Source organism: Mya arenaria, chromosome 14 (assembly GCF_026914265.1).
Source record: "Mya arenaria isolate MELC-2E11 chromosome 14, ASM2691426v1".
NCBI classification, from domain to species: domain Eukaryota; kingdom Metazoa; phylum Mollusca; class Bivalvia; order Myida; family Myidae; genus Mya; species Mya arenaria.
In genome coordinates, this window is record NC_069135.1 from 58,793,293 (window position 1) to 58,806,737 (window position 13,445).

Consider the following 13,445-nt stretch of genomic DNA (forward strand, 5'->3'; position numbering starts at 1 on the left):
CTCATAGTTCTGGTCGCTCATTAAACTACACTGCGCAGCGAAAGTTATGTCTAACCCAAATAGTACATCTACCCCGATTTCTAAGTCGGCGGCCTCCAAAAGGGACTTATCATCACCCATGGACGATGCCGACACCAAAAAGTATAAACTGTCTGAATCAAACACAACAGTGCATATTGAAGATACCAGTGGCATCGCCCCTTGTGCACTTTCCAAAGAAGATCTGTTTTATGTCTCAAAGCAAATATCAGCAACATTTCATGATGACATGTCCACTCTGGTTGAGACACTGATATCAAAGTTAGTGCCTCCTCTTGTCAAGAGTATTCATGCTGACTTAACATCACGCATCAATGCTCTGGAATACGAAAATGCAGAACTTAAAAGCAAAGTCTTTAAGCTTGAAAATGAAGCCGATAGAGCTGAACAATATAGTCGGCGAAATTGCTTGCGTGTTGCTGGTGTCGCAGAAACGACTAGAGAAAATACTGACGACATCGTTTTGGGCATATCTAATGCTGTCTCGAGCGGCTTATCGATCGAAGAAATTGACCGCAGCCATCGTGTTGGGCCGGTGCGCAACGATAAAAAGCCGCGCGACATCATCGTGAAGTTCGTCTCGTATCGCTCTAGGCAAAAACTGTACCAGCGTAGATCAGCTCTCAAAAAGTCTAGCGAGCACTCGTATGTCTACGTCAACGAAGACCTCACCAGAAAACGAAGCTCTCTTCTTTATGAAGCTAGAAGACACGCCAAAACTGGTTCCCTGTTAGGCGCTTGGTCGTCCGACGGGAGAGTGCTTATTAAGGACAAGGCAGGCAAAATACATGCTATTTACTGTCCTGATGAACTGTACGCTGCTCTACCTGCAATGTCCTATGCCTCAGCGGTGCAGAAATAATACACATTTTCGTCATATGACACAGACTTTTTGTTCTGCAGTATACTTCGATCGTTATTTTGCTCGTCAACTGGCGAGTTCACCTGTACCATATTCATTGTAATCTTGTCTTACTGGCCGTTCTGCATCCGTGATCCTATAATATTAAATTAAACAATTATGTTCAACATATCATTTATCTTTTATTATTATAAATTGATTGTAATACTGATAAATTATCTTAGTGACGACTGAACAGATAATCCGTTACTATTCTTTGAAAAATAGCAGTGTTATTATGTCACCATATGCTTTTTATAAACTGGTATAACATGCATCGTACTGATTAAATAATAAGCTATTCACTCTAAGCTATGTTTAAATATATAAATTATCGATCTTGATATTTAAATATAGCCTTAAAGATATATTTGGTAATATCCATAAAATATTGAAGATATTGTTACTTGTTTTTAAACATTTGGATTATACCAACATAATATTTTTCATAACTATAATATATATAGTGTAGATAAAGTACTTTTGTTGCCAAGTTTTAAGAGAAAACAATACAAGTCCTATTTGTAAGATATTTTATGCACTATTGTTTTGACCAATTCACCATTATCATGTATCGTGGAACATTATATTTTTGTTCCGTTTTTCTTTTTACTTCCATTTTTGTTCACTCATTGTGTCTCCAAGATATTACACTTTACTCTGTAAACAGATATGAATTCAGCGACCGCACTGTTGTATACTTCCTTATGCGACTGCGTCTCTTCTGTACACTTGTTTCACATATAACCTAAATATGCCCCTTGAGTTTGTTCATTCCCCTACTCAACAAACCTTTGACATAGGATCAAGACTTACTCGTCTCTTAACCCTGTTGTTTTCCCTGGTAATATTGTTCAACACCATCTTCGCTTTCTCAGTGCTTGTGAACTTAAAGTCACTAGACACCAGTGGTAAGATATACCGTGGTCTGCAATCCAAGAAGTATGACCTAGCAGGAAGCCGAGTGTTCCAGTGTAATAACACTTTTATTAGGAATTGTATACTCACACTATCCGTATGTACTCTTTGCACCTGGTTGGCAGTACTTCTTAACCAGAGTGGTGACATCCATCCTAATCCAGGCCCTGCAGATCACTCATCACGATCATCGTTAGATTTGTCCCATAATTTATCCTTGGTTCATTACAATGTCCAAAGCATATTACCAAAACTTGACATAATCAAAGCTGAACTTCTAGACTTCGATGTTTTAGCGTTTTCGGAAACTTGGTTATCACAGTCAGTTGACACCAACAATATTCTTCTTCCACATTTTCAGGCTCCTGAACGCAAAGATCGGGCAACCAACAATTATGGAGGTGTTATTTTATATGTCAAGGAAAATATATTTTATAAGAGGAGATTTGATCTAGAAGTTCTGGACACTGAATGCATTTGGATCGAGTTGGCTATTAAACCTAACTTGAAGATGCTTGTTGGATTGTTTTATCGACCCCCAAACACTTCTGCTGTCTTGGATTCACGTATTGAGGAGTCTATTGACACGGCTGTAAACACTGATATTTCTAACATTGTTTTGGTGGGTGATTTTAACTTGAATGCTACTCCATATTGTATCAGTCCTAAAATAGTGTCTTTATGTCAGCAATATGGTCTTACCCAATGCATTGATGAGCCCACTCATTTTACCGAACATTCTTCGTCTATTATTGACCTGGTATTTTTAAAAAATACTAGAAGTTTGCTTCTCTGTGAAGTTGGAGATCCCTTGTTTGATCATCAAGTTCGCTATCACTGTCCCACTTTTGTCTTCTTTAAGTTTTGTAAGCCAAAGTTAATTTCTTATCGTCGTCTTGTATGGCTGTATGACCGTGGTGATTACAATACATTTAGAGCACACCTCGAAGATTTTGATTGGGACTCGATTCGCTCCAATGATCTTAATACATGGGTTTCTCGTTTTACTTCTACTATTCTTGATGGTGCCAAGCGCTATATACCTAATCGTATGATCACTATCAGACCTCAAGAACCCAGATGGATTTCATCGGATATCAAGAGGCTCATTCGTCGTCGCAAACGCTTATATAAAGAGGCGAAGAGGTCAAACATACCATCTACATGGAGGAAATTTAGAGAGCTACGGAATCTTATTATTTCTAAAATTAGAGAAGCCAAGGCTTTGCATATTGACTCTATCTCTAAATCTCTACTCGAAAAGAAACATTCCAAAGGCTGTTGGTCTACCATTAAACAATTCATGTCCCCTAACTCTGGTTCTCTTTCGATTCCACCTTTAGTTGTTGAATCTGGTATTATTCATAGCAATGCAGATAAGGCTGATGCTTTCAACACTTTTTTCGCCAATCAAACACATCTCACAGAGCCTAACAGTGAACCTGTACCACCGACTTACCAAATATCCTCCCTACTAGCAACAGTCGTTTTTTAGTCCCTCGGATATAGAGCCTCTCCTTCGTTCTTTGCGACTAGGGAAAGCTGTAGGTCCAGACACGATTAATAATCGTGTTCTTATTGAACTATCTGCCGTCCTCGCAAAACCACTTAGTGATATTTTCAATTATTCGATGTCTATTCCATCCTTTCCTGATTCCTGGAAGATTGCTAATGTTTGCCCTATCTTTAAGAAGGGTGAGTCTAATCTTGTCGCTAATTATCGACCTGTATCTCTACTTGACTCACTTGGCAAAGTCTTTGAACGTGCAGTCTATAAGCACTTGTTTAACCATATTGTAGACAACAATATATTGACGGATTTTCAGTCTGGCTTCCGACCATGTGATTCAACTGCGAATCAACTATCTTTTATATATAACAGCTTCTGTGAAGCACTTGACAACGGTAAGGAGGTGCGTATCGTATTTTGTGATATAAGTAAAGCCTTCGACCGTGTCTGGCATAGAGGCCTTCGTTCGAAATTGCATGCTATTGGCGTCCGAGATCATTTGCTTCACTGGCTTGGTTGTTACCTACAACACCGCAAACAACGTGTTATACTTCAGAATTCTTCGTCTTCCCTTCGTTACATTAAAGCAGGTGTTCCTCAAGGTTCCATTTTAGGACCCTTGCTCTTTATCATTTATATTAATGATATTGTTCGCGACATCGAAGCTAACATCAGTCTTTTTGCTGATGACACTAGCCTATCTATGGTAGTCGATACCCCTAACAATACTGCTTCTGTTCTTAACTCGGACTTACAGAAGATAAGCCGTTTGGCCGATACTTGGTTAGTCTCCTTTAATCCCCAGAAAACCAACTCAATGATGATTTCCAGGAAACTCCACCGACCCCTACATCCCCCTTTGACTATGCTTAACCATAACATTTCAGAGACTTCCTCCCATAAACACCTCGGTATGTTTCTTTCTAGTAAATGCTCCTGGTCTGCCCATATTGATTATATCAAAGACAAAGCATGGTCCCGTGTTAATATTCTACGTTCGCTCAAGTTTACTCTTGATCGTCTCACCCTTGAGACAATTTATATGACCTTTATCCGACCATTGCTTGAATACGGCGATATTATATTTGACAACTGCACTGCAGGGGAAAAGCAGGAACTTGACAAAATACAACACGAGGCTGCGAGAATCGTCACAGGTGCAACAAAGCTAGTTTCTATTAATAAACTTTACAGTGACCTGAACTGGCAGCCCCTTTCAGATCGCCGCACCAACCACAAACTTATTTTTATGTTTAAAATCAAATCCAATATTAGTCCTACATACCATGTTAATCTCATTCCTTTACGCCCAGCCGATCCTAGGTACAATCTTCGAAACTCTTTGGATATTCCACTTATACATTGCAGATCCACACTATACTATAACTCTCTTGTTCCGTCTGCCATTCGTGCTTGGAATACTCTCGATTCAAGTTTCAAGTCCGCTGACTCAATACAAAGTTTTAAAAGGCTGATTAGTAATACTCCTAAGGTTCCTCATTATTTTAACACAGGACCTAGGCGTTTACAAGTCCATCACACTAGGCTTAGGCTAGGCTGTAGTCTACTTAATTATGATCTTTACCGGAAGAATATTGTTTCCTCACAAGCTTGTCTCTGTGGTGACTCTGAATCTGTCCGCCATTTTATGTTATTTTGTCCCCTTTATACCTCCTACAGAGAGGATATGTCCGAGTCAATAAATTTGCTCGTCCCTGGTACAGCTATCACGCTCGACTTATTGCTAAAGGGTAACGTTCGATTTACTGATCCCGTCAACTCGCAGCTTTTTTCTATTGTTTACTCATACATTGATTCTACCAAGAGGTTTCTTTGAGTACTAACTCTCTAAACAGCTTATGTGTGCGTTGAAATTCATCTAATCTATTTACTTTGAGACACATCATTCCCATAATCTTCTACTGTTTCTAATGATTTTGTATTATGAGCGCTTAACTCATTTTATCTATATGTTTGACTTACTAAAATATTTACATTTTACTATAGCAATATTCATTTGTAGTACCGCTCAACTTAAAACTTGCTCTATGTTTGATTTATTACAATACTTAAATTTCATAATAGCATTATTCTTCTACATTTATTTTAGACATATCCATCTTCTTGGTAAATATAATAAATGATATTTTGTGCGACAACCTTTTTCTGATTCGTAAAGTATACATATATACGAAAATGATCTATATAAGCTATGCTTTCGATCAAATTCTTTGTTTTTCATTGATGTATATATGTTGTCTTGTGTTATTTTCCTCAATAAATATGTTTAAACTAAAGTATACGTCACACTGACGGACTCAGGCTTCGCATCACGATTCATGGAAAAGGGCCTTGTTGGTCGGATTATGTAATCTAGCGTTGAATTCATAATGTTTCTTCATATTCATAAGCTTTGTAAGTGGTGTTTTACAAATTTACTTGTGGAAAGATCAAGGTTTGTCGTTATAATTCATATCTAGGACTTTTGGCCTTTGTGATTAAATAACTCAAAATCGTGCGCTATTCACCAATTTATCATTTCAAAGTAAGTTTGCATTTCCTAAGGAAAGAATGTTTACACGTCGTGTTACAACTTATGTAATTTCAAGTTAAGCCAGTGGTTGTATAAATACCTTTCAGGGGTGTCGAGTGTACCAGTGCTGCTTGTTGCTGTTGTTGCTGATTAAGTTCCTGTTGCCGGTTCTGCTGCTCACTAGTTGAAGCTGAATCCATCTTTTCCAATCTACCTATCGCTGTGATGGAGGCCAACAACTGTTCAGTAGATGGATCCCTGCGAAATTGGTACCGGGGAACTCTGCTCTTGTTGCAGACGTCATTCAGTGTTGTTTGGAGACTGGTCAGCTCTTTCAAGGCCTTTCTTGCTGAAATGAACAGCTGGATGTTGTTGGACTCTTGGGTTTGAAGGTTGGATATAAAGTTATCACAGATAGTTTTCATGTCTTGGCATTTCGACTTCTGTTCATCTAGAAGCAACTTGGATTTCCTTTTCTTCTCTTCAATTTCTGCTAGAAGTTCTCTTTCCCTTTTATCAAGGTATTGGTTAATTACATTTCTGAACTTGCGAAGCTCGTTGATATTGGTAAGACCTTCTTCATCAATTGATTTCGTGCTCGCCGTTATTTTGTTAAATAGCTCGCCAATGTCACCGATCATCTGGTTAAGTCCTGTCTTCAGACTGTTGTATTCCGCGCCTTCATTGTATCGTTTCGCCACTTGCGAAATCTTGTCAATATTACAGGAGCGATGCATTTTCTCAACTACGCAGTCTCCACACAGGAGTTCGTCATGGTTCGGACAGAAGTATTTTATGAACTCTTTAGCATGGCGCTGACATTTTTCTTTAAAATTCTCCTCCCCACTCTCTGCGCCACGGAATGAGGATGGCATACTGCTCTTGTCTTGGAGGACGTGGCTCTTGGTCAGCTTCATGTTTCTGTGTACTCGGGCACATGTGGAACACAGAAACTCCTTGCAGTCGGGACAGAAGGCTTCGGGAAGTATTTGTTTACTGTCTTCTGCGCATGGCTGGCAGTATGTGGGATCAGGGGCCGAGGCTGTTGCCTTGGAAGCCTTCCTGCCTGGGACAGCATCCATCTTTCTAAATGCCTTCAACATTTAAAGAAATAACATGACTGTTACTAATGCAAGTAGACAATTATTTTAACTTTATAACACATACTGACAATGTACTGTGACGTTCATTTGTAAGCAGGGATTTTACATGAAATAGATCAATATCAATGTTTGGGGTAGTGGGGCGGGCTAAACACTAATGATCCGAAACAAATAGTCACTCCTTTACCAGCAATTGTTTATTAACTGCGGACAACATTAATAAATAAAAGAATATAATGGGGAGGGGCTGTCACAAACCATCTTGCTAGCCTAATATTGCGCATCCTCTTCTGCACATTACTCTGTATTCAAATAACTTTAAATTTACTTTCGATTCCTGATTGTTAATATTTCAACCATTGCAATTGAACAAAATTATATCTGTTTTGTCCTGGGACGTTTAGAATATAGTGACAATAATATGGAGTATTATGGCATATGCTTAACCAACAATTTTCATTCCTTTTTCTCAGATTTAGTCTTGTGTGGACCCTATATTACAAAATGGTGACAAGTGGTTAGACGTTTTCCTTTTTTAATGAGAATGTTTTATCAGTAAATATGGCATTCTTACCTACATTTTTTCTAGATAACTTTTATTCTTTTCTTCCATAAATTGAAGTCTTTGCAGCATACAACGATTTGTTGTAATCACTTGTAATACACCATATTTCATTCTTAATCAGTTATGTAACTGAAGAAACCTTAAATGACTGTTTTATGCAGGACGGATCTAACGTTGAAGATGAGCACATAATTGGGTAAAAGAATCTTCGAACATTTTGCATGCTGATCAGCGGGGGACGTTAAGGGTATATTAAGGTTGTTGTGGAGGTAAATGTGAACGTTTGAAAGATTGTGCTTACTTTGACATGCAAATCAGAGAAAGTTCTTACTTCAGTTCCGGAAAATGGTGGTGTCGAATCTATGTACACAGGCGCACTTTTTGCATGCTTATCAGGGGAGGGGCTCTGACGTACGAGGTGACACATGGTGAAGGGGATGGGCTGATTGAAACTTCGATCATGTGCTTACTTGTGTATGCATTTAAAGGGCGGATCTGATGTAAGAGGGGTTGAGGGCGTCGCGAAAGTTGAAACATGTGCTCACTGTTACATGTGCCTCAGGGATGGATGAACGCTAGTGAAGGAGGCACGCAGGAGGCACATCGGGATGTGGCGCTTCCTCCAATTTAGGGCCTAAACGTGTTGTTGCAGTTATCGCCCATGAAAAACTGTGATGGTCTCAAATGGTTCATTCTGGTGTAATATATGCGTCAAAAACACTGGCACTCCCCCCTTCTTAATAGATATGCTAAAAAATACAAGAATTACTAAATGCAACCATATACAATTGAATATGTCTTTTAACATTCCTTAAGATTACAAATGCATTATCAAACTCTGATTTTTTATTGCGAACTGTACTCTAATTATTTAGATTTATCAGAAATAAGGATATAATTACAATACAAGGAAGCTAAATGTGACTTGTTTGATGCCAGTAACTTCCACAGATTAAGTCTTGTTTGGAGCCTGTAGATACAACAAAAACAACATTATCTTCAAAGTTGAAAGTGGACATGAATAAAAAAAAAATGCAAAAAGAAACTATCGACTTCCAGGTCGAAGATGAAAAGGAAGGAACTCGTTGTTTGTTAAATATACTTAACCGAGAGTGGTCAAGCAGTAAGAAACCTTTTGTTGACTGTTTCATACTGATCAGGTGTGGATCTGATGTCAGAGTGGGGCACATGAGGGGTTGGAGAGATTTTGAACGTTTACTCACTGCGTGTAGATTAGTGGTGGTCCTTACGCTAATGGGGACTTATTTTAGGGGTAGACTTTGAACATGTGTTCACTGTTGCATCCATATCAGAGGCGGTTCTGACGTTAGAGGAAGGCACATGGTGTGGTGGGGATGATATGTATTTATTGCATGCTAGTCAGGGGCGATCTGATATAAGAGTAGGGTACATGATGGGGTAAGGAGACTTCGCACTTGTGATCACTGTTGCATGAGGGTCAGGGTCGAATCTAACGTTAGAGTTTTGTACATCATGGGAGGTCATGACGGGGTTGTATGGTTAAATATTTGGTAGAGGAGAGAAACTTCGAAATTGTCCTCCCTGTCGAATGCGGATCAGGGATTGATCTAATTATAGAGAGGGGCATGCTTGTGGGCTAAACGTCGATTATGTCATCATGGTTGCATGCTGATCACAGGTGAATTTAATATAGTGAGTGCCTCATATTGGAGGTTTGACGCAACTTCGCATGACCAAACACTTAAGTTACCCTAAGCGATATCTTTACCTCAGTATCATTAGTATAAATTTCTGTCATAAAAGTATAGACACGTTTTGATGTCACTATTGCATTCGGACCAGGGGCGGGCTGAAGTTTGAGGAGAGGGGGGTGGGGGGGTAAATAATGTTGGTGCTTAACGTCGGACATGTATTTATTGTTGCATGCGAATAAGGGTTTGATTCAAAGAAAGCGGGAGAGGTTTTATGGTGGGAGTGGGAACTTTTAACAAGTCTTTACTCTGACATGCAGGTCAGGGGTGGATCTGATGTTAAAGGGGGTAATTAGTGGAGAGGGTGTCAAAATTTTGACCGTGTGCTTACTGTTGCATGCAGATCAGGAGCGGAACTGGCGTTAGAAGGATGGACATTGGAAAGGGGTTAACGTCGAACATATGCTTACTGTTGCTTGCAAATCAGAGGTTTATCTGACCTAAGAGGGGGTTCGAATTGGATGGGTGTTGAAAGTTTTAATATTTGTTCACAGTTTAATGCCAATCAGAGATGGCTTACAATTAGTGAGGGACGCATATTGGCGGCACATAGGAGGTACAACGGGGTGGGGCGCTACTTTCAACATACTCTCCTTATCCAGAGAACCGAAACGTTTTGTTTCTAAACGTGGTGTTTGGTGCTAGTCCAAATATATCAAAATCCGGCTTGGTGACCACAAACATAACTCGCATGCGCCCAAGTCGGGAAGCGATCAAGGGTCGCATAGGTTGGTGAAAACTTGTCAGTTTTAAATTGTGATTAGGAATGGGGTGAACAATTAACGGTTGATAGAAAATAAGACAAAAAGATAGCAGGGTACGCACCTTAGGGGGTTATCTTTGAAAAGAACCACTCACTCCGGCATTCTAACTATCTAGCTTCTAAACACGTAATGCCGAACCAGAACTCGAAACTAAAATTTCAAAGACCGGTTTAGATGCATTGAAATCCATCGACGATTTATATAATGGATCAAAGATTCACAGACAACACTGGTTACTTAATGTACGAATAATACTGATGTTTACTCGGTTTTAGACCTCGTAGTTGCGAAGTATGGAATGGAACCAGCGAGGTCGGGATTAAAATGAATGATTCGCTATCAAGTTACATTTACAATAGCAAAATGGCGTATGCCTTTTTAACAATACAAGCATTTGATAATATAAAACAAAAAAAATGCAGAAAATATCCTCAACAAAATCATAATAAAAAAGGACATTAAGTATAAATTGGCTCGTTCCAAGACAAAAAAAGAAAGTTGTCAAAACATTCAATCTGTGAGAGTGCAGCTTTAAGTATAAATTGGCAGGTTTTGCAGACAGTACTTGATACTCTTTGTCTGCGTTGGCTTTTTATATTTAGTTATACGCCATTCATAATTTATCTGAAATCATTGAGCCACGGAGTATTATTTTACATAAATCTTTTATGTTTAATTTGTATGACACTTATTCATGTGTGTACGAGCTATTTAAGTCGAACAATAGACTGCGATAATTTAAAGACTTGTTAAATAGAAATCGAAAGTAACAAGAATGATTGAGGTCATGAGTATATACTTACATGTATTATTCAGTTTAAACAAAACTAAAGTAATTAAAACTGCATTCTCTGTTTAGCTTCAGTACGAAAATGAATTAAAAAAATAAAGCGCTATTATTATATCTAAAAAAAAAAAAAAAATTATCAACATAAAATCAAAGTTAAACAGCATCAAAAGTATATATTCTTTCTAGCATAAGTAGATGTATGGCTGGTGACTTTTAGCTTGACACGTTATACTAAAAGTTAACTCTCTAGAATTAAGAAAATGAGTTACTCATATGCGATTATAAGAGTCGCTTTTCAACGTTACACAATGACTCAACAATATACGGTGAGGTTTTCATTTGGATCTAAGTTTGATATAGCTAGTCTGATTGCTTGATATAAATAACAAACATCTACAATGTAATCTTCGAATGAAGTTTAACCATAATATTGACTTAGTATGATATTGAATACTAGCCTTTATCAATTTGAAACCAAGGTCCACTTTTCACGCAACGACGGCTCAATGACTGACGGTCAGTTTCCAACGCTAAAAATGTTTCGTCATCAGTTTAAAAATAAAACCCTAGGATTAATATTCAACGGGGTCCAAAATTTCTATTACATCCTTAACCATGGGCCCATACTGCGTGTTTATTTTTATGTTTAAATTAATCATTTACCATTGTACAGACAAGCGGAAGTCAAATAAAATATAATTTGCTGTCTTTTAATATAAAACAAATATCAAAATAATATTATTTAATGAATTATTAAACACAAAAGATTTAAATCATCTGATTAATTAGACTTATCAATAAAAGTATACTTACAATATTTGTGTAGTACTGTTGTATTTGCCTGATACAAGTTATTTCGCCATGAGGCTCACACGCTGAAAAGCAAACCATTTAATATTATAAATGATGTTTAATTAAGTTTTATTTTGTTTAACACTAGCATGTAATTGATTGTTAAACACTGTATCTGCGAAATATCTGTCCAGTTCTTCTATTGTTGCTCTTCTTCCAAAGATTTGCAATCTTGAGTTTTGGGTCACACACTCAGGCTTTAGTGAGCACGGCATCCGAGTTCAAATACACACAAATAACTTAATTGAAAATAGATGATTGCAGTGCAAATGAAAGAATTATTTGTCTATTATCTGTATTGTTTATAATGTATGTAGTCCTTTGATGTTCTTTTATAGGGTTAATACAACTTTCGGAGGGCGTTACAATCTGCAAAGGCCCGCAAAATGGTTTACAGCCCGAGTGTGAAGCAATGTTATTGAAAAAGTTTTACATTAAGCTCGATAAGGGCCGCAACATAACAGACCAGCTGCATTTTTGCTGTGACGCCATTTCTTTCAGTGTTCAGTCGATTGGTAAGTGTTTTTTTAGAAATTTACTGGATTACTTCAATTATTTACACACAACGCCAGTAAGGAACCACACGAGGCAAATAGTCGAAGATTAACTTTTTAATAACTGTAACAACTTTAGTAAACAGGCATGGCAAAATACTAAACAGGGGAAGCAACTAGTGTTTTCTTCATATAATACTCAACGGTATAAGGGTGATAATTATGTACTGGCGCAATACCTACTTAATTACCGATATATTTTTGCTTTAACATTAATAGAAAGAAAATCTGTAAGTAAAAGTGGTTTATTTAATTTCATTAATATTTCTACACAGCTTTATATGCTGAAATATATATGTTTTTTGTGCAAAACTTTGCATCGTTGACCCTCTTTCGGTTAGAAACCAGGTCGCTCAGCGTCCATTGTTATAATGCGGGCCCTGATACCGCTTATGTAAAACAAAAAAAACGGTCATTAACGGCACGTGAATTTACCGAATAATGCACGTTTGCTACCGATAATGCCCGGAATTTTACGTTTTAACACACCATGGACCGAGAAAAACACATTTTATGCAATAATGTTATATAATGCATACACATTTTATAGCAATCAGCTCGATCCAGTCCTACATAACATTGCTTTAAGTTAAAAGTCTCGGAAATGAATAAAATAGGTTATTGGATTTAACATAGAGTTAATCAACCATCAACATGAAACTTTAAGTAAATGTCTTTAAAACTAGAAAGTATAAGTTAAAACAAAATGTATTATACATACAAAACAGAAAACAAAATGTTATGGAGAGCATGCAATGAAGAGTTATTGGTATATACTTATGTATATGTACATAATGATAATCAATATTAAATATATGAAGCATATATAATGCATCAATACATATTATGAAAATAAGACTAATAATTTCGTTAATAGATAAATAATTCGTTCAACTATATATTTCGAATAATTACCATTATATATACATGAAACATACCAATCTAGGAAACAACACAAAACTACAAAAACATTTTTGGTAAATAAAGGAACGTTTTCTACGTCATCAGTTTTTCGAAACAAATCATATGTGATATTGCGAGTTATCTTATATGAATTGAAGGTATTAAGACCAAAATCAGCTATCAGATTCTCAAACATTAAATAAAATAAAAGTCAAATCTATCAGTCTGTGAGAGTGCAGCTTTAAGCTATTTAAGATACAAGAGCTAATATTCTAGAAGT

At 37.3% G+C, this 13,445-nt stretch overlaps 1 protein-coding gene across 1 annotated transcript; it reads right to left on the reverse strand.

The window, feature by feature from the left end:
* Window positions 1-1,011: 1,011 nt before the first annotated feature.
* Window positions 1,012-6,983, reverse strand: LOC128216313 (transcription intermediary factor 1-alpha-like). The gene is made up of 2 exons (XM_052922874.1): window positions 6,002-6,983; window positions 1,012-1,037 (listed from the first exon to the last, which is right to left on the reverse strand). The coding sequence occupies exons 1-2, from the start codon at window positions 6,981-6,983 to the stop codon at window positions 1,012-1,014; spliced, it is 1,008 nt and encodes a 335-aa protein (XP_052778834.1).
* Window positions 6,984-13,445: the final 6,462 nt, after the last annotated feature.